At 50.7% G+C, this 24,450-nt stretch overlaps 1 protein-coding gene across 2 annotated transcripts in view; it reads right to left on the bottom strand.

Moving 5' to 3' along the window:
- Positions 1-10,710: 10,710 nt before the first annotated feature.
- Positions 10,711-24,450, bottom strand: part of ZZEF1 (zinc finger ZZ-type and EF-hand domain containing 1) — an 89,955-nt gene continuing 76,215 nt past the window's right edge. Inside the window, exons 49-56 of one of the 2 annotated variants that reach the window (XM_063146676.1) lie at positions 23,528-23,887; positions 22,570-22,713; positions 20,572-20,740; positions 18,489-18,587; positions 17,418-17,583; positions 15,645-15,795; positions 15,122-15,193; positions 10,711-13,519 (exon numbers count right to left, since the gene is read on the bottom strand). In XM_063146676.1, the coding sequence (XP_063002746.1) occupies positions 13,445-13,519; positions 15,122-15,193; positions 15,645-15,795; positions 17,418-17,583; positions 18,489-18,587; positions 20,572-20,740; positions 22,570-22,713; positions 23,528-23,887 (1,236 nt within the window). In that variant the 3' untranslated portion in view covers positions 10,711-13,444. Of the gene's footprint in view, positions 13,520-15,121; positions 15,194-15,644; positions 15,796-17,417; positions 17,584-18,488; positions 18,588-20,571; positions 20,741-22,569; positions 22,714-23,527; positions 23,906-24,450 lie in introns of both variants that reach the window. The other variant, XM_063146675.1, reaches the window with a different exon arrangement.

Genomic DNA, 24,450 nt, shown 5'->3' with positions numbered 1-24,450 from the left:
TGGAAGGTGAGTCATTCCAGGGCATTGTGGGTGGGGAAATGCCCTGCCCTCCTCTTGACAGATTATGCGTCAGACGTTCCTCTCCCTTACAATGTCCTGAAACAATTCAAATCCTAAAGTGTTGTTGGAAACAAAGATGGCCACCACAACCCACCTGGCCAAGAGGTAGGGTGGCCACTTCGGAACTGCCCAAAAAAAGCAAAAGAAAAAAAGAGGAAACGCGTCGCTGAAAAATGCGGGGGCAAATTTGCATGGCAAATTTGCATGTGCCAGTTGATACGGATAGATGCAAATTTAGAAAGAGTTACTATGATTTAAAGGGAAATACAGTAAATAAATACAGACAAATAAATACAGGAATACAGGCAAATAAAAAGGAGGACTTCTTCACACAGCGCATAGTTAAATTATGGAACTCACTACCACAGGATGTAGTGAGGGCCACCCATTTGGATGGCTCGAAAAGGGGGGTTGGATAAATTCCTGGAGGCGAAGGCTACTAGCCCTGATGGTTGTGTGCTGTCTCCAGTATTTGAGGCAGTAAGCCTGTGTGCACCAGTTGCTGGGGAACATGGGTGGGAGGGTGCTGTTGCACCATGTCCTGCTTGTTCATCCCTGGCCGACGGCTGGTGGGCCCCTGTGTGAACAGAGTGCTGGACTAGATGGACCCTGGGTCTGATCCGGCATCAGGGCTCTTCTTACGTTCTTAAATCTCACCACAATGTAGATCGCTGTCACCACAGGACCTGCCTGCTCCCCTTGCTGTCCTGGGGCGAACTGTTGACAAGGAACAGTCTTTTTGATTCTTTACCTTTAAGCTGTAATTGTACGCCTTGAAACAGAGTTGATCTGTTGGTAGCTCTTCAAATAAGAGGAATGTCCTCTGTAAAAGAGGACACATGCCCCCTCCCCACTCCCGAATTTGGCAGGGGCATCCTTTGCTCAATTTCCGTAGAACAATGGCCCCGACAAGGCCTTGAAACGCTTGGCGTGAGGACATTTTCCTTTTCTTTTTAAAGAGCGTGTTTGCCCCGATAAGGTCGTTCCTTCGCCGCTCTTTGAGTTGAACAAGGCCCCCTCACAATAGCCGAGAGCACTGCCAATTTTCCTCTCGTAAGGTCAGCCGGAGGGAGCAGTCGGAGGGAGAAGCCGGGCTCACCATGACCCTTTCGTCTGGGGCCTGTTGTGTTAACCCTCGGCAGGGAAAAATAAACGCTGCTCTAGAGTACAACGCCTGTCGGCAAAACCTCCGGTTACTTGCTCGCTTCGGCTGCTTTCGCCTTCAGTTGCCAACTTAGAAATGCTCCCAGTTTTCGGAGGCTGAACAGACAACGCACATGACCTCAACCATCAACCAGCTCCTGGCGGTCCCATCACCTGCAAAGGTCCGTCTGATGACAACCATAAAGGGGGAAGGGACTTTTCAGTTGTGGCTCCCGCCTTTGGAATTCTCTCCCCGCTGTAGTACGACAGGCACCAACCTTGGAGGTGTTTCAGAGCCTGCTGAAGACACACATGTTTACCCAGGCGTTGGGTCATTTTAATCAGTAGAGTCTTCGACGGTTCCTTTATATCTTGGTATTTTATTTTAATTGTGGTTCTAAGGAATTTTCTCCATCAGCCTGTGATTTGACAATGAAAAGTGGTATACCAGTTGCTGGGGAACATGGGTGGGAGGGTGCTGTTGCACCGTGTCCTGCTTGTTCATCCCTGACCGATGGCTGGTTGCCCACTGTGTGAACAGAGCGGTGGACTAGATGGACCCTTGGCTTGATCCAGCATCAGGGGTCTTCTGATATTCTTACGTTCTTATATATATATCATCATCACATTTATATGCCACCTTTTTTCGTCTAACATGGAACCCAAGGCAGCTAACATACTCCTCCTGTCCATTTTATCCTCACAACAACCCTGTGAGGTAGGCTAGGCTGAGAGTGAGTAACTCAGCCTGAACGAAAGCACAATATTACCTGCCTGGTCACCACTTAGGTAAATCGGTGGACTAATCTATTCCTCCGCGAGTTTGCTTTTATATCTGAAGCTGCCTCTCAAATCTGTGCCTCTGTTTTGGTGACTCACTGAGGACTGTAGATTGAAATTGATCCAGGGGTTGGATAAGAAAGGAAACCGCTGCCATTTTCTGCCGAACTCTGCTCACCTTCACCGTTCTTAGAAGGCCACAGTGACTGGGTTCAGACAACACGATAACCAACAGTGGTTTAAATAGTCGATGGTTATTTAACCCATGATGGGTTATCGCGTTGTGGGGAGGGTTTTTTTTTTAACCAATGGTTGGTTATTTGGCCAAAATAACACACACAAATAACCAATGCTCTGGGATGACGAAGAAGAGATCCCGGCCTGCTTTTGGGAGAAGACTGAGCCAAAGTAGGAATTGAGCACTTCGGCCTTTTCTTTGTCACCTGTTCTTAATTTGCCATCCTTATTAAGCACTTGAACCACTATTTCTTTCCTCTGCTTTTATTTATTTTATTTATTATATTTTAATCATTAAAATCCCTATTTATTATATTTATATACCGCCCCATAGCCGAAGCTCTCTGGGCGGTTTACAAAAGTTAGAGAGCCGTTGACATTCACTCTCTTATCCTATACTCGGTTTCCGTGAACATCTGGTAGCTGACACACCATTTCCTCGGAATTAACATGGCACCGGTGTGGAGTAGTGGCTAGATCAATGGAGTGGGAGTCGGTAGATCTGGGTTCTAGTCCCCACTCGACCATGGAAACCCACTGGGTGACTTTGGGCCAATTACAGACTCTCAGCCCAACCTACCTCACAGGGTTGTTGTTGTGAGGATAAACATGGCGAGGAGGATTGTGTACGAGGTCTAGAGTTCTTTGGAGGGAAAAGGGTGGGATATAAATGCAGTAATAAATAAATAAATGAATGAAATGCACTTTTGGACCAGGCCGAGTTATTTTTGAATGTGAAAACGTACAAATTCCCTAAGAGAAGATCCTTCCCCGTCTTTCTGAATGAGCCTCTGCTGTGAGAGTAGATTCAGACCAGCGACTCAGGCAGAGAGGCAGCAGGAAACCGTGGAAGCTTTAAGGTGGATTCCTGCCTGGAGCAGGGGGTTGGACTTGATGGCCTTATAGGCCCCTTCCAACTCTACGATTCTGATTCTATGACGGTTTGAGCTTTACGGGTGGACTTGCATCGATTTCTCATGGGAGACGAGCAGGCCTTGGCAGGGTGCTTGGAAATTACTGCCCTCGACTAAAATACAATTCGACTCTGAGAGGATATTGTAGATGTCCATCTCGGCGTTCCGCTTTGGTACATTTCCTCCCCCGGCCCGCTAGCAAAACAACTCAAGGACCACCAAAACAAGCGGTAAATCAATCGGAGCAATCCGTTTCCACAGGAACTGGGCAGAACCAGCTGGTGGGGAGTGCTTTATTCCACGCGAAACAATGCCGCATTGTTTTTGAAGTCTGCCCGGCCCCAAAACCAGCGCGGGCGGAGAAACTTGCCTTGTTTAACAGTGTTGTTCTTTTTTCTCAGAGAATTCGTTTTTAAGCAGGAAGTCCCGAGACTTTGATTATTATTATTATTATTTTTAAAAAAAGCTCTTTGGAAAACCTTGCTTCACCCACACAAAACCCAGGGCTTGGCTGATCACAACAGCACTTTTAGGGGCAGTTGGACTCATTAGTTACTTAAGCTGGGTTAGGAGCTGGGCTAGAAACTAGGGCTGTGCATGGACCCCCTGATCCGCTCCGGTTCCCGATCCACAACTTTTGGATCAGGTCCGCTCCGCGTCGATCCGCCTATGGTCCGTTCTGCTGCGGAGCTCCGGATCCGAATTGGAGCTCTAGGGTAGCGCCACCGCCAGGTAAGGCTCCCCATCCCCTCACAACTTTCCTACCTCCGTCGTTGTCTGGCGGCTGCTTCAACTGAGGCCGAGGATTCCTCAGCCTCAGTTGAAGCTGCCACCGGACCACGACGGAGCCAGGTAAGCTGCCCCCTGCCCCTTACCTGGCTCTGCCGCTGTCACTGCATGGACTGTGGCAGCGCCAGGTAAGCCCCCACTTACTTTTTTTTGGAGCTCCAGATTGAGGTGAAGGATCCGCTTGGTCTCGATCCGCAGCTCCCCCAACCCGATCCGTCTCTGCCTTTGTCGGAGGCGAATCAGGCCACCTCACTATCGCTTCTCCGATTTGAAGCAAAGTGGAGCACAGCCCTACTAGAAACTCAAGAGTTCCCAGTTCCGTGAATGGCTCCCTTCTGTGGTGGGGGTCACCAGGCGTGGGCCCATGGGGCCCGGGCCCTGACTCTATTTCAAAGTGCCCAGGATCTATTCCACAGAGTGTCCATCATTGCAAGTGGTCAGTTTCCCCCCTCTCCCCTCCTCAGCATAATAGCCATCTAGGGTGGCAATTTTCAAGAGGGGTTACACCTGCAACGGCCCCGCCTCCAAGTCCCCCTGCATGGCAATGAAGTGAGAGAAGAACCCTGTCCATTGGATTGGGACGGTCTGGGGCAGGGTGCAAATTAATTAAAGGGCTGGTTGCATTTGAGACGATTTGGGCGAGAAATTAATCGGCTGGCGTTGCCCCCTCGTAAAATCTAAACCGATCGTAGGAATGGTTTCTAAATTTGCATATATATGCGCGCACACATTCATGTCCGAAAGGCCTGAATCCTTTCACTGCCTAGGAATATTGGAAGGGCTGGCGGCTGGATTCCAGTGGGGCTGTGAATCATTCAGGAGCAGCCAGAATTGTAAAGGAGCTATCCAAGGTGCTGAACCTCACCCCAACAATATGTTCAGCACCATGGACAGCACATTTAGAGTTCTGGCTGGAACCCAGAATGGATTCATAGCCCCACTGGCCTCCACTACCTTGGGAAACCCCTGGGCTACAGGTTGGGGCTTCTCCTTAATGTGAGGGACTCCTGGAGAAAGGGGCACCATCAGGATGGTGGTGGTGGTGGGCAGCTGCAAGGGGGCCATTTCTGACCCGGCTTTCCTTTAAATGTTTTTTTTGTTCCTGGCAAGGCCTTCCGAACACCATCAGGCAGCCAGATCTCGCTGCAACATCCCATTTTATGGCAGGGTCCAGGAACAGTGGGCACTTGTGACCTTGCCAGCACCGCCTTTGCCAGCAGCGAGAAGAAGTAGGCAGCTCTGGGGATGCTCGTGGGACGTGTGTGGACCCATGCAGAGCCCTGTGCAGGCGATTGCAGTAGCGAGGCCACGAGTGCCCGCCCCTCTGATCCCAGTAATTCTGTCCCTCCTTAACAGTGCATGCTGGGATTGGTAGGCTCTTCCCCCACTTCAGACTACGGCTGTGCACTAAACAGCGGATTCGTCATAAAATGGCCGCCGAAGCGGCAGGAACCCAAATCTGAACCCGAAGCGTGCACAGCTTTGCTTTGAACAAAGATGTGCTCCTGGGGAAGATGAAAAGTGCTAGGACGAATCAACGAATCTGTCCCTCCTTAGCAGTGCATGCTGGGATGGTAGGCTCTTTCCCCACTTCGGACTACGGCTGTGCACTAAATGGCAGATTCGTCATAAAACGGCCGCCGAAGCGGCAGGAACCCGAATCTGAACCCGAAGCTTGCAGAGTTTTGCTTTGAACAAAGATGTGCTCCTGGGAGAGATGAAAAGCGCTAGGACACGTTTGTCGATACGAATCAACACAGCTGCCTGAGGTTTCGGACTTTCCTTGAGACCTAGGCTATGGGGTGCCTCCAAAATTTACCGCTATGCCACAGATAACTGGTAGGCAGTTGGGGGCAGCTTCATCCTCCACACACCACCATTTCTTCTCTACAAATCCCAGGCCGTTTTGTTTCCACCCCGCCCCCTTCACAACCAAAATTGGAAGTAACCAAAGCCTTTTAGGAGCGGAGCAGGTGGGGGTGGTGGGGGTAGCATTTGCAGCAGAAATTCAGCAGGTGTGGGAAGGGTTCAGCACTGCTCCTTGCTGCTCACAGATCCCCGGCCAGGGCAGCAAGGACCTTTTCCCAAACAAACACAATTGCCTGTGCATCCGTGTTACCTTGGCAAACACCCCAGGTTCAGGAATGCGGCTTTGCAGAGCTCTGAGCCACGTTCAGGATTCCCAGGGAGTCCAAGCAAAGCCAAACAGAAATGGATTATCTCCCTTGCCAACCGATTTTCTTAAAAGCGGTGGGAGTCTCACGCGGGTGAGTCACCTGCTCCCCGTGGCAAGCGGGAGAGATTTTCGCTGCAAGAAGAACAGCTGGGTGAGATCGCGGCTCCGTCTTGGAAGGCCTCGAACGCGCCGTTCTGCGGATGTCGGCCCGTGGCTGACGGCACGCCCGAGGTGCCAGGAGCAAGCCGTGGAAGCAAAAGGAAGCAGGAAAAGGCCTGTGAGGCAAGCATGATGGAGAGAAATAAAGCAAGGGAAAATGTGGAGGCGGGCTGGCGAGATTTCTGCAGATGCACAAAGATTTCTCGAGGGTTACGTTAGTTCCACAGAAAGAAATGCACTCGTTCTTTTGAATCACCGTCTTACTTTTAGTTCACACACATTGGCCCTGGTTCAGAAGACACCTTAAAGCTATGGTTTAAGGTGTCCTCTGAACAGGGCCATCGATTAAGACACAAATGTCAGCATTGGTCGATAGATTTAAAACAGGTTATCCTATTAGGATCCAGGCCCGGCCCTCATAGAATCATAGAATAGTAGAGTTGGAAGGGGCCCACAAGGCCATCGAGTCCAACCCCCTGCTCAATGCAGGAATCCACCCTAAAGCATCCCTGACAGATGGTTGTCCAGCTGCCTCTAGTGTGGGAGAGCCCACAACCTCCCTACGTCACTGGTTCCATTGTCGTACTGCTCTAACAGTCAGGACGTTTTTCCTGATGTCCAGCCGGAATCTGACTTCCTGTAACTTGAGCCCGTTATTCTGTGTCCTGCACTCTGGGATGATGGAGAAGAGATCCTAACCCTCCTGTGTGTGACAACCTTTCAAGTATTTGAAGAGTGCTCTCCTGTCTCCCCTCCATCTTCTCTTCTCCAGGCTAAACATGCCCAGTTATTTCAGTCTCTCTTCATAGGGCTTTGTTTCCAGGCCCCTGATCATCCTGGTTGCCCTCCTCTGAACCCCCTCCAGCTCATCTTTATCCTTCTTGAAGTGTGGTGGCCAGAACTGGACACAAATTGCTCTGCTCTGCCTGCCTCCTCCTCAACCTGCAGCTGCCCTAGAGAGCTCTGCTGGCCACTCGCCTAGCACAATCCTTCCCGTCCAACCTCCCTGGGTTCAGAGGGCTTCTATACGTAGCCCATCTGAATCTATTTTCCCAGCCATCATCCTTTTTTAAGTACTTCCTGCAGGGTTTTGGCAGGCAGCCAAGAAAAATCATGAACCGCATTCAGGTCAAATCAATATTTCGAGGCGTCGTCTTGCAGTAAAGGTGGGAGGCAGCTTTTGACCTTTCGTTTCTGTCAAGGGGGTTCATTCCACTTTGGCCAGGTTTGGGATGCACGATTGGGGGGGGGGGGGACAGAAATCAAAGAAGCCCCACCCATGAAATAAGTCCTCTTTATTCGTATCTTGCAGGGTCGGAAGAAGCTGGTTTCCCGAGGCATACAGAGCAGAGCTGTTTATGAACGCAAAAAGTTTTAAGGCAAATCAGGTAGAGGAAGCTGATCTAAAAACGGCTTTGGAGGAGAGAAGCAGCATTAACAAAACAAACCCGCTCCAGGAAACGGAGGAACAGAAGGGATTTGCAAGAGAACAGCCGCTTATATTCTCTGGTAGGAGACCTTCACCCAGACAGCTGATCTGTGGGTGGGGGAATAGCTGCATACAGGGCCTTATGTCACGGTTCCGGGAACAGGCACACCCAGGTTTGACAGCGGGACGCGGTGTTCCTAATGGCATTTGTCTGCCTTGGAGATCCACCGAGATATTGACGAGCGAGGACACAAGGAAAGGAACTGGGGGAGCCATCAGGAATAAACTCTGGTTGCTCCCCAAATTGTCTAAACACTCAAGAAAGGAGGAAGGCCACAAGAGTGCCCATTTGGAAACATCCAGGCAGCTTTTGACTCAGAGGAGGGCAACGAGGATGATCAGGGGTCTGGAAACAAAGCCCTACAAGGAGAGACTGAAAGAACTGGGCCTGTTTAGCCTGGAGAAGAGAAGATGGAGGGGAGACATGAGAGCACTCTTCAAATATTTGAAAGTTTGTCCCACAGAGGAGGGCCAGGATCTCTTCTCGATCCTCCCAGAGTGCAGGACACGGAATAACGAGCTCAAGTTAAAGGAAGCCAGATTCCAGCTGGACATCAGGAAAAACTTCCTGATTGTTAGAGCAGTATGACAATGGAATCAGTTGCCTGGTGAGGTTGTGGCCTCTCCCACACTAGAGGCCTTCAAGAGGCAGCTGGACAACCCTCTGTCAGGGATGCTTTAGGGTGGATTCCTGCATTGAGCAGGGGGTTGAACTCGATGGCCTTGTAGGCCCCTTCCAACTCTGCTATTCTACGATTCTATGATCAGGGGTCTGGAAACAAAGCCCTATGAGGAGGGACTGAAAGAACTGGGCCTGTTTAGCCTGGAGAAGAGAAGATGGAGGGGAGACATGAGAGCACTCTTCAAAGACTGGAAAGGTGGAACGCAGAGGAGGGCATCAGTGTCCACAGTGTTTAATAAATAAATGAATTTTAAAAAATGGCCCTTATGATTGAGTTTTCAATGTTCCCCTTTAAAAAAAAAAACAACTCCCTGGGTGCAGACCCTAATGAGATGTGCTGCGTTTATGTATGGGACACAACGTCATGAGTTTGCTCGTGGGATTGCAAGAACAAATATGGACAAGAGTGTTAGATGGTCTGGAATTAAGGAAAAAATGATATAACCTACTAGCATGAACCCTGGTTGAGTGCGCTTGAAGCATGTGAAACCGGTTTCACTAGCAAACAGGTGACTTTGTTGGGCTGCAACTCAAGGGAAGAGCAGATGTCATTGCTTTGCACGGACAAGGTGCCAGCTTCAGTCCGGTTCAAAAAAATAATAATAATTAAACAGGCTTTTTCATTTATTACGTGACAGCTTGCTTTTTCAAAGAGCCTTTGTTAACGGGAACATGTCTGGCGCTTAAAAAGTGGTGTCTGTGCCTCCTCACAGTGGGATTACGCCACAGCCCTGCCGACTCGAATTTCCCTTGGCTCGGAGAGGAATTGCCGCAACCCCAGCCCTCCTCCTGTGCTAAATTGATCCTGAATTCTGCTTTCCTTTGGGACCTATGACGATGAGCACGATGAAAGGGAGCTTTAAAAAGGGTTAGGGAGAGAGAATCCTTTATTGAAAGGAGAAAAAAGGCAGCTGCTTTTGAACTTTAAATGTTGCTCATGATTCAAGGGTAATAGTATAAGAATGTCAGAAGAGCCCTGCTGGATCAGACCAAGGGTCCATCTAATCAAGCTCTCTGTTCACACAGTGTCCCAACAGCTGCCCATAGGAAACACAGAAGCAGAACATGGTGCAGCAACACCCTCCCACCCATGTTCCCCAGGTGCACACATAACCATCAGGGCTGGTAGCCATTGACAGCCTTCTCCTCCAGGAATTTATGCAACCCCTTTTTAAAGCCATCCAAACTTGGTGGCCATCGCTACGTCTTGCGGTAGTGAGTTCCATAGTTCAACTCTGCGCTGTGTGAAGAAGTCCTTCCTTTGATCTGTCCTGAATCTCCCCGTCAGCTTCATGGGATGACCCCGTTGGGTTCTAGTATTTAACAGAGAATATCCAACAGGGTGCTACGCCCTCGCCGATTTTGTTACGCACTCCGTCAGTTCCGTTCCGCAAGCGAGACCCACTGGAGTTTTAGCGCTTCTAGGAGCATCCGGAACAGAAGACCAACACTCATTTCTGGAACGGGGTCAGTAGAACCTGCGTAAGGGAGTTCTGCCGACCTCTCCCGATCCAGAAGGATGTGTTGACGCTCTTTTGGGGCTTCCTATAGGAAGCATTAAACCTCTGTTGCACAAGTGGTGCATCTCGCTTGCACAACAGAATCGGTAGGAGGAGAGAATTGGGTGACAGCCCCATTGGATACTGCCCAGAGACATAGTTGGGCTTAGCATCAGAACTTTCTCCACTCGCACCCCCGAACGGGAGCACATTTTGCAGAGGAAGCTCACGTATTCCTTGGCAACGAGGATGATCAGGGGTCTGGAAACAAAGCCCGATGAGGAGAGATGGAAAAGAACTGGGCAGGTTTAACCGGGAGAAGAGAAGACAGAGGGGGAGACATGAGAGCACTCTTCAAACACTTAAAAGGTTGTCCCACAGAGGAGGGCCAGGATCGCTTCTCGATCCTCCCAGAGTGCAGGACACGGAATAACGGGCTCAAGTTAAAGGAAGCCAGATTCTGGATGGACATCAGGAAAAACTTCCTGACTCTTAGAGCAGTACGACCATGGAGCCAAAGTCCTAGGGAGGTGGTGGGCTCTCCTACACTAGAGAGGCAACTGGAAAGCCACCTGTCAGGGATGCTTTAGGGTGGATTCCTGCACTGAGCAGGGGGTTGGACTCGATGGCCTTAGAGGCCCCCTTCCAAGTCTATCCCACACTAGAGGCATTCAAGAGGAAGCTGGACAACCGTCTGTCAGGGATGCTTTCAATTCTGCTAATTTTTGTTGAAAGTCAACAAAAATTCCCTCCGCCACCCTTCACAATGATCAGACACATCACCTCATACTTCCATTTTTAATAGATTTTTTTTTTACAATATATCTCTTCATTTGCATATATCCACCGCATCTATAACTTTTTTTTTTTTTTTAATATACATTAAACCAAACAGGAAGAAATCTAAGGGGTTGGTTTTAATAATCTTAAACCGAAATATAAACTTCCCTCCCACCCTGCCTCAATGATTAAATTTCATGATGCCCAAAAGAAAACCCGTAAGAAAATGAAATGACCACCCATTTTAAGCGTTTATGGTGACAAACAAAGACCCCAAAAAAATAAAAAATGTGTTAGGGCGGCGGCGGTTTCTTAATATGTCAGATGCAATTAAACACACGCAAACATTGTTATAGGCACATTTCATTCCCCCTTCCCTCCCGGTTTGTACGGTTCGAAACGCGGGTCCTGTGTTCGAGTGAAAACTACGGATATTAGGAGAGGCGCGTGCGTCAAAATATCTTGAGTGAAAGCTCCTGCAGCTTGGCGGCTGTGTGGGTGCGTTGGACTACAGCGCCCATCATTCCAGGCTGGGAATGATGGGCGCTGTAGTCCCACGCCTCCGCAAGGCTTCCGGAAGCCACCTTCGTTCAATGTGTAACCTGCTTTTCTTCACGCTACTACTCTAGCTCAAAGGAAGGTCACGTTTCCTAGGCGTGGGGAGAGGGGAACGCAAAAGTGCAACCGAGGTAAGGCTTTAGCATTGGCCCAGCAGGTTCTGTGTAGAGGAGACGAGGAAGGCGGCGGAGGAAGAAAGGAAGGGGAAAAGGCCTTTTACTGGCTTCACAAACTCCCGCTGAGCGCCGGGGCCAACCATGAGATTCCTTCGCTTCTTTTTCACGCGCACGGCGATGTAGGAAGGCAAACCCAGACGCCGTCAGAAACAGGAGGGAGGGCGTTGATTCGGAGGCGTTGTACATGCTGCGTCCCTGGGTTTTGGTTTTGAAAGAGGCAGGAGAGAAAGAAAACACCCGGGGGTTTCGGAAGAGTCCCCTTTTCCCCTTGAAGCAAGCTGGATGTGAAGGGACTCTCGCCCGCTTGTCTTATGATTTGATTTTCCCCAGAGCTCCACAGGTCCGCCCCCCCAAAAAGGGATCCCCTTCGCCCCCTTTGGCAACGACATGTATCAAGGTGGGCTTTGGAAAACACCGGCCACGTGGCTGCAAACGATGCCGCTCCTCTCTTGGCTTCCAATAGGAACACCTCCCACGATTCATGTTCCAAAGAAAACCTGGTGTGTGTGTGTGTGTGTATATGAGAGCGCAAATACAGTCTGGACAATAGATGGTTATGGCTACTGCTCTCAGGGGCGGCGTTAGGGGGAATGTCCTCCGCCCTCAAGGGTCACATTCTGCCCAATCTTGTGAATTTTGCATGGCCTACGCCAGCGAGGCTCCCGTCCCTTTCCCAGCCACACAAAAGACCTTATAAACAGCATCCCCACGATCACACATTTCCCCCCACCATCACCCTCTCGGATTCCAGCGACTGCTAAGCCTTTCCCTTCCACCTGGCGAGGCCGGGAAGGCGGCGCGGCCTTTCCGACGCTTTCGAAGAGGTGCTTCAGCGAGCACGGCTTCCTGGTGCGTTCTGCGGCAGGCTGTACCGCCGGACAGAACGTCACCGGAGCCTGCTTATGCCGACGGGCTCCGAAAAGGAGACATCCCTGCAAGCTCGACCCGGGACGAAAATAAAGCCGGCAACGTGGGGAGGCGACCGGCACCGCGCCCGTTTCCCCGCCTCCGCGCACAAGGGCCCTGGCCTTTCGGGCAGCTTGTTCTCGGAGAGGGGGAAAAACCAGCAGCCCCCGGTCCTCCGCCTCCCCGGGGAAGAAAGGAAAGCTGATTGATTCCGTTGCACAGGCTGTCCTGCAGACGCCACGCCGAGGAGGAGTCCACGCTGTTATTGCTGTGTGAAGCAAGATGGGCTGGTCGCTAGCTGCCAGAGAGAGCGGCAACTTCCTACACTGCCGGAAATTCAAAGGGATCTGGGAGGTGGGGGGGGGGGGGGAGAGAAGCCCCCCTTCTACTTCATCACCCCGCTGGAGAGAAGAATCCTCTCCTTCACTTGCCTCCTTGTGAGGAAGCAGTACAATGTCCAGGCCACGAGTCCTACGTCGTACACAAGAAACCACGGCTCACGGGGAAAGGAGTTGTCTCCTGGTCGCAAAAGAGGGGAGGGGGGAGAGAAAAAAAAGAAACGAGGTGGCAACTTTGGGCTGTCTTCTGCCTTGCCGCACTCAGAAAATCCTCCTTTGCCTCTTCTTGCAGCCGCTCGTGTTCAAAGCAACGCTTCGAGCCACTCCCAGTGATTCGGTTTTTCGGGGGAAGGCGGGGACGGTAACCGGAAGAGTTTCCTCATCCTTGTGGGGTGGGTTGGGGTGGGCGTGCCGCGTTCCCCTCTTCCCTGGCCTTTCCGTTCTCCTTCCAAAATCCAGAGAAAGTAAATACTGTTCCACGGACATGCTACGAGAGAAGCGCATACATGACGCAGGAGGGGGGGGGGCAGTGTGTGCGCCCCCCCCCCCACCGCCGTTTTCCTGGGAGGTGTGCAGTTGCTTTTACGGAATCTACAACGAGGCGGAAGGAAGGACGGTGGGCGGGCTGGCGGCAGAGTGGATATACACAGAAGCAGAAGGGACCCTTCTCTTTCTCCGGTGCCTGAACCAAGCGAAGGCGCTCGCGTCAAGGTTCCTACGGACCAACCCCGTCCTGCCCCGAGCCGCAAAAGCCGCTATTAAACATTCCAGGGGCTTGTTGATTTGTTGGGATAGTTAATGGCGAGGCTAATAGCAGCTATGTTTTTCAGGGCCTGTACGGAAAGAGAGAGAGAGACAGAGACAGAGGATTATTAAGGCTCTCTGGGGTGAGCATAGGACCCTTTGTTCTCAAGGAGTTTTTCTACAGCAGCCTTCCTCAACCTGGGCGCTCCAGATGTGTTGGACTGCATCTCCCAGAATGCCCCAGCCAGCTGGCTGGGGCATTCTGGGAGTTGCAGTCCAACACATCTGGAGCGCCCCAGGTTGAGGAAGGCTGTTCTACAGGTTCTCAGCTTGTTTCCAGGCTCAATTCACAATCCTTTAAAATCCTAAACAGACGGGACCTGGGGTGCTTAAAGGGTCTCTGGATTGCTCATCGTAGGACCACCTCCAGGAGCCTCTGCACACAGGCATGAGGCAAGCGGAGAGGGCTTTTCGGTGGTTGAATCCAGCCGCCTTCTGCCAGGGCCAAAAGTCTAAAGAGAAAGCAACCAGTCTGGGACTGTGGACGTCCTTTGCTGCTGGAGTCAAAATTAAATTCGATGCTTTCTACTCGTACTGTAGGTTTTGTCAGGGCTTTGTTGGGAAGGCAACATGTCGAGAGCCTATCAGAGGGAAGGAAACACTCTACGCAACAGTGGAGTTTTTTTTGGGAAAACACTCCACGCAGAATACCCACGCTGTGCAGAGGAGTGATAGCACTCTTCAAAGACTTGAAAGGTTGTCACACAGAGGAGGGCCAGGATCTCTTCTCGATCCTCCCAGAGTGCAGGACACGGAATAACGGGCTCAAGTGACAGGAAGCCAGATTCCGGCTGGACATCAGGAAAAACGTCCTGACTGTTAGAGCAGTCCGACAATGGAATCAGTTAGGGTGATGATGACTTACAACTAGTTCAAAATATGGCAGCCAGGCTGGTCACCGGCACACCTAGGGGTGACCACATCACACCAGTCTTAAAATCTCTTCACTGGCTGCCAATTAGTTTCCGGGCGAAGTACAAAGTGTTGGTTCTCACCTTTAAAGCCCTACATGGTTTGGGTCCAGGTGACCTGCGGGATCGCCTTCTCCCATACAATCCGCCTCGCACACTCAGGTCCTCTGGGAAGAATTTACTCCAGCCAACAAAAACAAGGCTGACAACTGTTACCCGGAGGACCTTTTCTTCTGCCGCTCCCAGTTTGAGGAATGGCTTGCCGGGAGAGATTCCTCAACTTAACAGCCTTCCGGAATTTAAGAAAGCCATAAAGACTGATCTCTTCCGGCAGGCCTGCCCAGTTGAATTTTAAGATGCCTTTTTTAATGGTGTGCTGCTTTAATGATGCACTGGTTTTAAACATTTGAATTAGTTGTATATATTTTATGTTGTTTTTATTTGTGTTGTACCCCGCCTCGATCCAGAGGGAGAGGCGGGTAACAAATAAATATATTATTATTATATTATTATTACAAAGGATGCCGGTTCAGCTCTCCCAAGGACGTTACTGCGCCCATTCCTAACCCTTCCCGGCTCCTCCAAGAAGCTCTTTCTTTGCCCTAGGGTCCTGCCCTCTTTTCTCATGAGGCGGGGTGGTGTTTCACCTGGCACAGAGGTGGTTAGCAGCCTTGGGACAGGAGGGGAGGGAGATAAACGGGCACAACTGGAGCTTTTTACCTGTGCTGTACAGCGATGGAGCTGGTCTTCCGTATTTAAGGCAAGCAAATAATCCTGCAGAGATCCGAGTTCCTGCGAAGCGGAAAAAGGGCAATGAGAAGCGAGACTCAGAAACAAGCTTCTGTTGAGAAAATAAACATGCACACGCAGAGTCCGCAATGGGGCCTGAACAGGGCTTGCAATTTCTCGTTGCAAAGTTTTTGGTGCGGGGCTTTTATTTTTTATTTTGCTACAAATTCATCCGGAATAACAAACACGCTTAAGTCTTCAGCCAGACCGCACCGGAACGCTTCTTTCCAGTGTGGGAACAGAAGTCCCAGGCGGGCAAAAGTATCGCTCCGGTGCAGCCCTCGGGAAAAGAGCGTTCGTGTCAACAGCCGCAGGAGACTAATTCCAGCCTGATGCGGCATTTCCACAGACTGTACCTCTGAAAAGCAGGGGTGGGTGGGTGGTGGGGCGGAGAAGAGCCTGAGCTATTTGCCTACAAGCTCTTCACAGTGCCGGAGAGAAGCGAAACGCTTACGCCAACTCTGCTTTCGGTAACGAAGAAAAGTTCGGTCAGCGCCCGGTGAAGCGGGAGGAGGATCCCCGGCCGGGTGACGTCCTGGTGCACGTTGTTCTCCATGCAGCTGAAGAGGTGCCATAGCGGCTTCAGCAAAGTGAGGTCACAATCCCTGAAAGGGAAGGAGAGGATGCTGGGATTGATGCGGAGGAGGCGCCATGCTGGGGAATCACTGTGTGCGCTCGCAGTCTGAGCGCTAACGCCCACCCCTCAAGCATGCTCGTTTCTCAAGCTCCGGTTCTGAATCTCTCTACGTTCTCTTTCATCTAGCTGCCCTGTCCTTCCTCTTCACAGAATCCTAGAATCATAGACTTGGAAGGGGGCCTACAAGGCCATCGAGTCCAACCCCCTGCTCAGTGCAGGAATCCCCCTTAAAGCATCCCAGACAGATGGCTGTCCAGCTGCCTCTCTAGTGTGGGAGAGCCCACCACCTCCCTAGGACATTGGCTCCATGGTCGTACTGCTCTAAGAGTCAGGAAGTTTTTCCTGATGTCCAGCCGGAATCTGGCTTCCTGTCACTTGAGCCCATTATTCCGTGTCCTGCACTCTGGGAGGATCGAGAAGAGATCCTGGCCCTCCTCTGTGTGACAACCTTTCAAGTCCTATCATGTCTCCCCTCCATCTTCTCTTCTCCAGGCTAAACAGGCCCAGTTCTTTCAGTCTCTCTTCATAGGGCTTTGTTTCCAGACCCCTGATAATCCTGGTTGCCCTCCTCTGAATCCGCTCCAGCTTGTCTGCGTCCTTCTTGAATTGTGGAGCCCAGAACTGGACGCAATACTCTAGATGAGGCCTAACCAGGGCCGAATAGAGAGGAACCAGTATCTCACGCAATTTGGAAGCTATACTTCTATGAATGCAGCCTCAAATAGCATTTGCCTTTCTTGCAGCCATATCGCACTGTTGGCTCCTATTCAGCTTGTGATCTACAACAATTCCAAGATCCTTCTCGTTTGTAGTCTTGCTGAGCCAAGTATCCCCCATCTTGTAACTGTGCTTCCAAAGAGCTCAGGCAGAGTGCCCAGTACATGGTACTCTCCCCTGCACACAATATTTACTCACAACAACCCTGTGAGGTAGGCAAGGCAAGAGGGTAGCAACTGGCCCAAGATCACCCAAATCTGCTTTATGGCTGAGTAAGGATTTGAACCCGGTTTCTCCCCTGTCTAAATCCAACCCCCCAGCTAGCGTGAACGGCTCTGCTCATCACAGCAATCCCACAACACGCCTGCAGCGTCTGGAGCAGCCTTCCTCAACCTGGGACGCTCCAGATGTGTTGGACTGCATCTCCCAGAATGCCCCAGCTGGCTGGGGCATTCTGGGAGTTGTAGTCCAACACATCTGGAGCGCCCCAGGTTGAGGAAGGCTGGTCTGGAGGAAAGCAGGTCAGGAGCGGAGGACGACCGTGGAAACTACTTGGGAGGAAAAGGCAGGATATCAATTTAACAAATACATAAAATTAAAAGCTGGTGGTTTGTGGAGAAATGGGAACCGGAGCAGCTGCAGTTCCGAACTATTTCGACCGACGTTCCCTGCTTTTCAGCTTTCGGTGCCCATCGACTGGCCACCCACGGAAGAACGGAAGAGAATTTAACAAAGAGCGGCGCTCAGGACCGGGAGAATTGATTGCTTCTGAAACGTTAAGGCCTCGAAGAGTGTATCACCGTTGGGGAATCGGTTTTCCGTGGAACGACATGGACTAGACACTTGCTCAAAGAAGGACAACGCTGAGCTTACCTCTCGCTGCAGCACTGCACTATCTTCAGGAGCAGGTGGATGGCCTTCAATCGCTGGTGGCCGGTTTGCCGGCAAGCCACGCCCACCTGCCACTCCCACACTTTGGCCAAGGGGATGTGGGGGACGACCCTCTCTTCCGACAGCATCTGCTTCAGGATCTCGAAGCCTGAAATGCAACGGGAGGGCTTGACATGGCTGCCTATGTTTCCTTTGCGTTCCCTTCAAGGCCGCCCCACCTCTCCGCTCTTAACCCTTCCCAGATGCTTAGAATTGTAAAACAGCTTTTCCCAACCCGGTGGGGCCCTCGGGATGTGTTGGACTGCAACTCCAATAGTTCCCAGATTGAGTTGAAGTCCAGCATATCCTAAGGGCACCACCAGATTGTTGACCGGGGCTGGTTACAGGGAGCAGACAACTCCCCTGTTAAAACAGCTCCAATGGCTTCCAGTCTGTTTCCGGGCTCAATTCAAAGTGCTGGTTATGACCTATAAAGCCCTATATGGCTCGGGTCCAGGTTATTTGAAAGCACGTATTCTCCCTTATGAGCCTGCCCGTGCTTTGAGATCTTCTGGAGAAGCCCTTCTTTCAGTCCCGCCATCTTCACAGGAGCGCTTGTTGGGAACATGGGACAGGGCCTTCTCGGTGGCTGCTCCGGTGCTCTGGAACTCTCTTCCCGGGGAAGCTAGACCAGCTCCCTCCTTGATGGTCCATTTTCTTCCGCCGCCCCTTACGCCTGGAACGCTCTTCCAGAACATTTGCAAATTACAAGTTCAATCACAGTTTTTAAAGCTCGGCTAAAAACTTTTCCTTTTTCTAAAGCTTTTAAAACTTGATTTTGATCTGACTTTTCTACTGTTAGTTTTACTCTCCCCTGTGCCTGTTTGGTGCCTTCTCTTCCCCTCCTTATTGTTTTATGATGATTCTATTAGAATGTAAGCCCACGCTGCAGGGTTTTGCTATTGTACTGTTTTACTCTGTACAGCGCCATGTACACGGATGGTGCTATATAAATAAATTAATAATAATAACGAAAGCAAGGCTGGGATTGCAGCCGTCCTGAAGGGTACTGACCTGTCTGGAAGCGCCCCAGGTGACCCGCCGTCACTGTAAACTTGTAGCCCCACTCGGTGTTGCTCATGTCGGTGGTGAAGCGATAGTAGAGCGTGTCTCCTGCCGGAAAGGAAGGTGGAATTCTCTCATCCAGGGACAGCAGGCGGAGAAGAGGCTCCCCCTGTTCTCTCACCTGGTTGCCATCACAGTTTTTTTTGTAAGCGCTTGCATTAAAACGTATCCATAGCTATAGTTTTTCTTTAAAAAGAACCACACCTCTCCTGATTCATTTGAGGTATCTTTCGTTGTTGCTGTTTTGGTGTGTGTGTGTGTGTGTTTAAATTGCTTTATTTATTTTTCCAATATATACATTTAAACAAATATTCACAAATAGGTGCATGTTTAATATACAGTAGAGCCTCGTGTGGCGCAGAGCGGTAAAGCAGCAGTTTCTGCAGCCGAAACTCTCCCTACGGCCTGAGTTCGATCCCAGCAGAATCTGGTTTCAGGCAGCCGGCTCAGGTTGACTCATCCTTCCATCCTCCCGAGGTCGGTAAAATGAGGACCCAGTTAGCTGGGGGAAAGGCAATCACGGCCGGGGAAGGCAACGGCGAACCACCCCGCTATAAAGCCTGCCAAGAAAACGTCAGCGAAAACGTCAGCTAGGCTGGCTCCCTCCTTGACGGGCTTTCGGAAGCAGGCTAAAACTTTTTTGTTCCAGCAGGCCTTTGGAGAATAATCTGCCCCTCCATCTATGTTATCGTCTTATAATTTTGTTGTGTATTTTAAATGTTTATGGTTTTGTTTCCCTCTCCCCCCCATGTATATTTTAAACTTTGTAAGGCCGCCTTGAGGCCCAGCATTGGGCAAAAGGCGGGATACAAATCAATATAATAATAATAATAATAACAACAACAATAATAATAATTCCACAACCGGGGGGCCACCACAGAGAAGGCCCTCTTGCAATACCCTGTGGGTTCAGCAGAACAGTATCCTCACGCCCCACTTGGTAAATGTTAGAAGATGAAAACAGCGGTTCCAAAGGCTCTTACAGAACCCTAAAATGAAACCCTTGTTCATTAATCATTATATCCGGGGTGGGGGTAGTGGGGAAGAGATGGCATCAATGTTTTTTTCTGCACAGAGAGGCTTTCCTTTTTCTTATTTTAAATAAAAACAACCGGTTCTTTGCAAGACAAAACAGGGTTCTGATCTCGAAAGCGCTGAAATGTCGGCTCCATGCGGTTGCTAGTGCATTCCCCCCCCCCCTCAAGCAAAATGTTCTGAACAAAGGCAGAGAGCGCTCTCCATTAATAAGCTGCTCCATAAGGGTGCTAAGGCAGGGAATAAGCGCAAGCATAGGGCAGGACAGCTGGTGTTTTTCAATCCCTGCCAAGCTCGGGGAACGAAATCCCCGAGAGCGAAGAAGGGGTGCTGTTGAGGGGGGTGGGGGGGAAGACACCGGGTTCAAACTGAACCCGCCCACCCCGGTTGCCAGCCCCCAGTTCAAAGGCGGCCGGAGGAAAGGAATCAAACCCGCAAAACACGCTGGAACCCCGGAACCCTTTTCTTTCGCAGGAAGCGTCGTTACCCAGTTCGTCATGTAAGTGAAGACGTCCACAGCGGTGGGAGGAGGAGGAGGAGGAGGAAGCCCCGAGCTCAGTGTGAAGGAGCAGCCGCTTCGCAGGCGGAAGGATCCCCGAATCCAACTTGGGTCTGGCCTGGGCTGCCAATTCAGCCCGATGGCTAGCTGCTGCCCCCCACCCGCCTGCCCTTTCGGGAGGTGAGGAAGAGGAGGAGGAGTCCTATGGACACCCAGTAGCCTTGAGCCCAGGGAACGGCGACCGCCGCCCTGCTTCGGATTCTGAACCCGAAGTGGGCCGCGGTGGTTCCAAGGCACCCCGAATCAAATTGGGGTCAAATCCGAAGCGCCGAATCGGCCTCCAAGGTGAATCAGGGGGGGGGCTGTGCACAGCCGTAGTACTTCCGCCCCGCCTGGCGCTTTGCAAGACACAGGGAGGGTTTGCTGAAGGAGCCGCCAGCCTTGAAAAACGGCCTCCCCCCGCACTGCCCAACCCCAACCAGTGCTGCTGGGTTTTACCTGGGAGCTCGAAGTCCGTCCACTTGTGCGGAGGCCCGCTGAATGTGTGCCGATCGTGGACCAGGTCACCGCTGCTGGCAATGACGAGCTCGTCGCAACCCTCTTCCGTATTGCACTGAGCATCAAACTTGACCGAGAGGTAGATCGCGCCGGGGATGTGAACCTTATCCTGTGGAAGGGAGCAGGGCACCGGGATTAACGGAGCGCTTGAGACGCTCCAGGCGCGCGTCAAGATCCGCCCCGAAGGCAGCTGGCTGGAGGACAGGGATCAGTGGAATCTGTGGCGAGTGAGGAACCAACGAAGGGGAATATCTAAGTACCAAATCAATACCAATACCAAAGTGCTGGTATTGACATTTAAAGCCCTAAACGGCTTGGCGCCAGGTTATCTGAAGGAACGCCTCCTCCCATATGTACCTGCCCGGACCTTAAGATCATCCACAGGGGTCCTTCTCCGTGAGCCCCTGCCAAAGGAAGTGAGGCAGGTGGCTACTAGGAGCAGGGCCTTTTCTGCTGTGGCACCCCGGTTGTGGAATGAGCTCCTCAGAGAGGTCCGCCTGGCGCCTACACTGTACTCCTTTCGTCGCCAGCTGAAGACCTTTTTATTCTCTCAGTATTTTAACACTTAATTTTAACTTAAATTTAAATTTTACTGTTCTAACTCTGTATTTTAATCTTATACCAATTTTGCTGCATGGTTTTTATCCTGGTTGTGCTTTTTATATTGTATTTTGTATTTGTATTTTTAACTTGTTGGTTGTTTTATGATGATTTTAATTTTTGTGAACCGCCCAGAGAGCTTCGGCTATTGGGCGGTATAAAAATGTAATAAATAAATAAATAAATAAATAAGTCAGCCAGCCAGCCTTCCCTAAGATGATGACCTCAGGATGCTCCGGACTCCAATCCCCATCAGCCCCAGTAGCCTGGAGAATGGTCCGGAATCCTGGGAGTTGTAGCACCAGGTGGGGAGGCTGGGCTAAGAACCGTCTGCTGGAGATCTGTGGCTTCAAGTAGAGGGGAAGGCTTTGCAAACTGCAACCCAGACGGATACTTCTGAATCCACGATGAGTAAGAGCTACGTATTTTTTATCCCATCCTTCTTTTTCAAGGAGCTCCCAGATGGCTCTCTCTTGATCATCACAGCCACCCTGTGAAGTCAACTGTGGTGAGAAGCGATGACCAAACGAGCCACATAGAAGAACGGGGATCTGAACTCAGGCCTCCCTGGGTTTGGCCCACCCACTAAACCATATTAGGGCTGTTCACACAACACGCCAAGCCGCACCCAGCGGTGGAGCGCGAGGTGTTTCGAACCGTGGGGTTGTTCGTTGAACTGTGAGGGGGTCGCGTCGTCTAAAACGCAGCCCATTTTCAGCAGGACGTGTTCGCGCGTTGCCGCGACGCAGCCAGGGTGGCTTGCTATTGATTGATTGATTGATTGATTACATTTTTATACCGCCCAATAGCCGAAGCTCTCTGGGCGGTTCACAAACATTAAAACCATAATAAAACAACCAACAGGTTAAAAGCACAAATACAAAAAATACAGTATCAAAAGCACAACCAGGATAAAAACCGCACAGCAAAATTGATATAAGATTAAAATACAGAGTTAGAACATTTAAATTTAAGTTGAAATTAAGTGTTAAAATACTGGGAGAATAAAAAGGTCTTCAGCTGACGACGAAAGGAGTACAGTGTAGGCGCCAGGCGGACCTCTCTGGGGAGCTCGTTCCACAGCCAGGGTGCCACAGTGGAGAAGGCCCTGCTCCTAGTAGCCACCTGCTTCCCTTCCTTTGGCAGGGGCTCACGGAGGGGCTAACCACCCTGAACATTGCTTCAGCAATTGGGTAGTATAGAAATGTAATAATATATAATGGCTAAAAAAAACAACCAGCCCTGGGTTCTCAAGGTGGTTTGCTCGAGAAAATGAGCCACACGCTGCGTGTCTGCTAAATTTCCCGTATCTGATGCCAACGCCACGAGGCACCTTACCTCAAGATTTGTATTGTTGTTGTAGGGGTGCTTGGACTCGCGCACCTGGACTGCCATCCCGGGCTCCTCCATGAACTGACAGGCCGTGAGCGCCATGGTGGCCAGCATGCTTTCGTTGCATCCGCGGAGCACCTTCAGGAGGATCTGTAAGAACACGGCACGCTAGACAACAGCCTGCATCGGCTAAAGACTATGTTAAGTAATGACATCAGCAGCAATTAACAACGTTATTGACTCAAGGATAAAAGTTGTATTATGTTGTTTGCAGGGATGTGCGAGTCTGTTATGTACTAGGGTGGGGAAAAGTTATTGTGTTTAAATAAAGGGGATATGTGGTATTGTGGTAGGTGCATGTTGGGAGTTGTAGGAGAGGCATGGAGGGGAGCTGAGAGGAAGAGGAAGTAAAGGGGTGGAGTCAAAGGTAGAAGAGCCATCCCATCCTCCTCGCCAATTTGTTGTATTGCAAGAATCTTAAGACACCAGAGACATCTTCTTAAACACTCCTTTATTCTCGGCCTAGACTGGAACTGCAACTCTAACAAACACACTCCAATCTTCCTGACTCCACCCCTTTACTTCCTCTTCCTCTCAGCTCCCCTCCATGCCTCTCCTACAACTCCCAACATGCACCTACCACAATACCACATCGCTCAAGTTAAAGGAAGCCAGATTCCAGCTGGACATCAGGAAAAACTTCCTGACTGTTAGAGCAGTCCGGCCTGCCGGAGGAGATTCGTAAAATTAACTCTCTGTGTGATTTTAAGGCAGCTTTAAAGACTAGCCTTTTCCGGCAGGCCTACCCAGATCAATGTTAAATCAAGAATTTTTAAGATGTGTTGATTCCTGTACTAATGTTGTTCCCCGCCTCGATCCAAAGGGAGAGGCGGGTAAGAAATAAATATATTATTATTATTATTATTATTATTATTATTATTATTATTATTATTATTATTATTACCTTCTCACAGAGCTGCTTCTCCTCCAGTTGCAAAAGCATATCCAAGATGTAGGTCATGTGCGCCGGCCCGCTGAGCTCCAACATCTCCTCGCTGATCGCCACGTCCTCGGGCCACTCAGCCAAGAGCAAAGCCAGGACGTGCCTGGCGTAGAGGACGGCGGTGGCCTCGTTGACCCGGTAGAGGTAGCCCCGCGCGGCTTTCTTGCCCCTGGAGTCCAGCTCCTTGTGCAGGAGGACCGAGCTCTTCGTGCGCCGCTGCTTGGCGTAGCTGAGCTGAAGGTCGCTTTCTGTGTTGGTGATGAGTTTCTGGGTGATGGGGTTGGATTCTTCGGTGGCTTTGTTGCAGGGAGCGGGTTTCGGCTGGAAGACAGGAGCCGGCTGGACAGATTCAGAGTTATTGCATTGCAAAATCAAACACAGATGCCGAAGCCACCACCACCAACGTTTACAAGCGGGGAGTTTGAACCCAAGACTTCCTAGCCTGTCATCCTAACCCTGGTGTCTAAAAACGTAAGAGCCCTGCTGGATCAGAACAAGGGTCCATCCAGTTCAGCACCCTGTTCTCACAGTGGCCAAGCAGGACATGGCGGCAACAGCGCCCTCCCGCCCAGGTTCCCTAACACAGTCTCCTCTGACGCGGGAGGTAGCAGATAGCCATCAGGGCTAGTAGCCATCTCCTCCAGGAATTTATCCAACCCCCTTTTAAAGCCATCCAAATTGGTGGCCGTCACTACGTCTTGTGGTCGTGAGTTCCAGATTTTCCCACAGACACATCTCTTGGTGTCTGCTAGGCAAACTGCCTCTCCTGATTTTACTTTATTTCTTAAGTGTTTTTTAATTTTTTTAAAATAAAAAAAACCAACCCTAGAATCATAGAATAGCAGAGTTGGAAGGGGCCTACAAGGCCATCGAGTCCAACCTCC

Source organism: Elgaria multicarinata, chromosome 22 (genome assembly GCF_023053635.1).
Source record: "Elgaria multicarinata webbii isolate HBS135686 ecotype San Diego chromosome 22, rElgMul1.1.pri, whole genome shotgun sequence".
Classification (NCBI taxonomy): Eukaryota; Metazoa; Chordata; class Lepidosauria; order Squamata; family Anguidae; genus Elgaria; species Elgaria multicarinata.
This window is presented reverse-complemented; position numbering and strand designations above follow the sequence as displayed.